This window comes from Lactuca sativa, chromosome 5 (genome assembly GCF_002870075.4).
Source record: "Lactuca sativa cultivar Salinas chromosome 5, Lsat_Salinas_v11, whole genome shotgun sequence".
Taxonomy (NCBI): domain Eukaryota; kingdom Viridiplantae; phylum Streptophyta; class Magnoliopsida; order Asterales; family Asteraceae; genus Lactuca; species Lactuca sativa.
Genome location: NC_056627.2, coordinates 220629347 through 220633598, shown reverse-complemented (window position 1 = coordinate 220633598; position 4252 = coordinate 220629347). Strand labels below are relative to the sequence as shown.

The window sequence follows — 4252 nt, the reverse complement described above, 5'->3', positions numbered from 1 at the left end:
TGTATGTGTGTATGTATACGTGCAGGGCCGATCCATTGGTTTTCCATGCCTCGGACGAAAAAACAAAATAATGCCCTATATTTGTATTAAAGTCACGCAGCACAAAATTATACACATCAGCAAAAAAAACAAAAAAATACTCTTATTCAAATCGCAATCAAAAAATGAAACAATTAATAGTAAATAGTTTTAAAAAACCATTCAAAACAAATAACAAACACCTAAATTGCAAATAACATTTAAAAACTCTAATAGATAAAAGATTATATAATTCTATTAACATCTATAAAGACCATGGTATTAGCAAAACAATATTTTGAAGAAAAACTGACACCAAATAGCATATGGCAAAAGACATTTTGTTGTAAAAATATTTATATATTCTAATACACATTCTTGTATTAGCATATAAATTATCTAATCATATTAGCAATTACAAAAACTCAAACAGGATAAGTATTATCAAAATTCATTTGCAAAAGAAACATTTAAGTAAAAAGCAAGAAAACCATGTCTGCGAGCCATGACCATCAAACTTTATTTGCAAAAATACTAATTGACAGCAAATACCAAAGAGCAATAAGCAATTACTATTTACTAAAGCACTTGCAAATAGCAAATAACTGAATAGGAAGATTACAACTAATTCAAATACTTCCTACAACAAGAAAACAAGAGCAAAATTAATCCAATAAACAAAAACAAATTGACCCTAATTAGCAAATATCAATTATTAAGAGGAGAGGGATTCAAAGGCTATGCTAAGACATAATTTCCGATCTCCCATTTCCAAGTACAATTAGAGGTCCTCAAGCGTACACTTGAGTGCTTCCTGGTTCAACTTCTACTTCCTATTGAGAGACAAAACAAGAGCATGACATCTTAGAATTAGATCAACAAATCAAAAAAAGTTTTTAGCTTTTTATACCCAACTAATTCAATGACATCTTGCAAAACAAGCAATAATACATTATTTTTTCAACAAATTAATAAATCCAAATATCCAATGAATATCACTAAATCATCATAGTAAATTACTTACTTTTTGCTTTTTATACCCAAGTAATTCGATGACATCTTATCTTAAAAACCCAACACATATTCTAACTCTTACTCCTAAGAAACCATAAAAAAAAAATTAAAAAATCAGACCTCCTGAAGCAAACTGGTGAAACTAATGAAATCAAAACAAATAAATATGAAATCAAAGATGCATATTTCGGACAGAAAATAATGAAATTCCTCCTTAATTGAAGGCTTTGAACTCCAAGTCTAGAACTCATAAAAAATAGGAGAAGATGAGAAATCAAAATTTGAAACAGCAATTAGAAAATTGACAATCTCAGTTTTTCTTCAACTCACAAGAAATCGCAATCGGGAACCATAAATAGGAGAACAGGAGAAATCATAAAATAGAAATCAGATTTAGAAATTGGGATTAGGTCTATTTAGAGATGGCAGTGGACTCTTCGATCTTCTACATTGTTCGTGTTCTAGGCGTCGATTGGCAATCAGCCAATCAAAAATGCCGATTACAGCTCTATTTGGTGGATTCAATAATTTTCGCGCCCACGCTTTGCGCTTGTCTTTGCCTCCGGTGTCATCTCGCGTCTTGTCATAAAATCAGTGTAATAGGCTAAAGATTTTGGGCCAAACTAATACATATACAACTACTTGCTATACTAAACTGATGCCCTCTAATATTTGCTGCCCTGGGCCTTAGCCCATCTTACCCAGATAGTTGGGCCGGCCCTGTATACGTGTTTGTGCGTATTTATATGTGAATGTAGATCATAAGCGTGTTAAACCATTAAACGACTCATGGATCCCGTATGTGCACACGACTTTATGAATGATATTAATACCTATAAGTTGGTGGAAATAGAGATAATCATGTATAATAGAGGTGTGAAAAAAACGAAACGGAAAAAACGATGTTTGGTACCTGAAAAATCGAAAATAAGAAATATTTATCCTCATCATCATAATAACAATGACAATGACAATGACAATGTCAATTAGATTTCCCTCTATCTCATTTTCACTTTCCCCTTTTCTTTCATTGTATCGCACCCGCTCCCGCCTCCTACCTTTATGCCCGCTGGTTCGATCCTCCGTTCTTCTCTCTCATTGGGCGATTCGCTTGACGACCTTCATCGCCGGTCTCCTCACGACCTTCACCGCCTGCCGCCTCAGCAACCACCAATCGGTAAGATTCATCTGTTATGTAATATCTTTTTTTATCATTCGGCTCAATCGTTCACCTGATAGTATTTCTTGTTGTGTGTATTGTAGTTGTCTGTAATCGGTAAGACAGGGTTCCCTTGTAACAATCTTGTCCATTTTTTTAAGCTGTTATCGATTGAAATCATCTCAAGGTTAGTATTTCTTCCTAGCGTATTCTTGTAATTACTTGGACTGGTTAGAATTGTTGTCCTTGACTGGTTCGTTGTCATGAGGTTTTGATTCACAATGTATTCTGAAAATGTCGATTATTGCAGGTATTGTAATCGAACCAGTTCACGTTCTTTTCCTCTCCATCTGTCTGCCTCTCGAATCCAGGTATGTTTTTTTATTCAAGGGTTGATTTTATGAATCTTACTTGGTTAAGAAATCATATTGGTCATATTGGTTATCATTGTTTTATCAAGATCCATGGGCTATTATTAGTTAATTGTTGTTTCTCATGATTTCAACGGATAACTCGTTAAGATGTTGTGACTTTTTTTATCAATCTGTGTTATGATAAATCTGTTTAAGAGATTGTGACTTTTTTATCATTAGAGTTATCAATCTGTGTTATGATAACTCTTCAACTGAAATCATATATGATTATCTTTGTTTTATCAATCTGTTTTATGATAACTCTTGCACTTTTATGAGATTGTGACTTTTTTTTGGCTGATTTTATTTGATATTTTTATTTTTAATTTTTATGTACTATAATGTTATTGGTCAAATCATGTATTACTTTTGAATTATGTTGCTCCATTTCTGTTTTATTTGGTCATTTAGTTTGTTCTTTAATTGAATTAAAACTAAAAAAAGTATTTTTTTTAAATTAATAATTTTTTTTTTCAAATTAGACCACTGAACTCTTTATTTATGTCATCTGCATTTATTTATACCGATGTTGGTTGTGGTTTGTTTCATTTTGTTCCCTGTTAGCTAGCATAACAAATTTGGTGAAGAATGAGACGAAATTGATGTAACTTGCACTTCTAGGAGCTGGTAAACAACCTCAGGTACAAAGATTTTAGTTCTTGAGTATTGATGAACTTTGGGTCTTTCATCTGTTACTTCATCTGTTCATATATTTTTTTTCATCTATTACTTCATATATTGATGCATTTTGCTAACTCCATTTGTTTATGAGTGGCTCTCTTCTGGTTTGTTTTCACCGGTTTGCCACAATATCAAATGGTTTTTTATTACCAAATGCTAACTGCATTTTTATGCTTAATTTCATTATTTATTATTTTATTTTATGTTTCCTGCATAATATTTATTATTCTAATTTCACTTTTGATGCTTAATTTCATTTCAGAAATCAATCGCAATATGGAAGATCTCTTACGAGGGAATAAGTAATTGTTGTTGTTGCTGTTTTTGCTGTTGCTGTTTGCTGTTTTTAGTGTTGCTGATTGTTTTTGCTATTTTTCGATGTTGCTGCTTTTGCTGTTATGATTTACAATTTGATTGAATATGGTATTTGATAAAAAATTGGAAATTTTTAAATTTTTTTTTTTTTAAATAAAACGAAATTAGCTACGGAATAGCTACAGATATCCGTAGCTATTTATTTCCATAGCAATTCCGTTGCTATTTATTTCCGTAGCTATTTAGTTTCGTAGTTATTCCGTAGCTATCCACTTCCGTAGCTATTCTGTAGCAAATCTGTAACTATTTATTTCTGTAGCTATTCCGTAGCTATGGTAGCTACGGAAAGTTCCGTCGCTATTTCGTAGCAATTTCGTAGCTAATCCGTAGCTATAATTTAGCCACGGGCCATTATGCTACAGCCATTTTTCAGTAGCAATTCCTTAGCTATTCGCTTATAGTTGCGGAATAGCTACGGATTGTGTTGTAGCTATTGGACTAGTTTTCTAGTAGTGTTTAGCAAAGAAAATAGAAAAGAAAGAAAAGAAAATGCAAGAAAATTGTATTTTGTGTTTCGAGTCGGAGAGAAATGAAAAAAAAAAATTAAACATTGTTTTCAAATCCTTTCAAAATTGGAAGAAAAATTTTCTAT

At 32.0% G+C, this 4252-nt stretch overlaps 1 protein-coding gene across 1 annotated transcript; it reads left to right on the top strand.

Moving 5' to 3' along the window:
* Positions 1-1978: 1978 nt before the first annotated feature.
* On the top strand, positions 1979-3738 carry LOC111920888 (uncharacterized). The gene is made up of 5 exons (XM_052764016.1): positions 1979-2209; positions 2296-2378; positions 2502-2562; positions 3169-3245; positions 3548-3738. The coding sequence occupies exons 1-4, from the start codon at positions 1994-1996 to the stop codon at positions 3175-3177; spliced, it is 369 nt and encodes a 122-aa protein (XP_052619976.1). The 5' UTR covers positions 1979-1993; the 3' UTR covers positions 3178-3245; positions 3548-3738.
* The last annotated feature ends 514 nt before the right edge of the window (positions 3739-4252 follow it).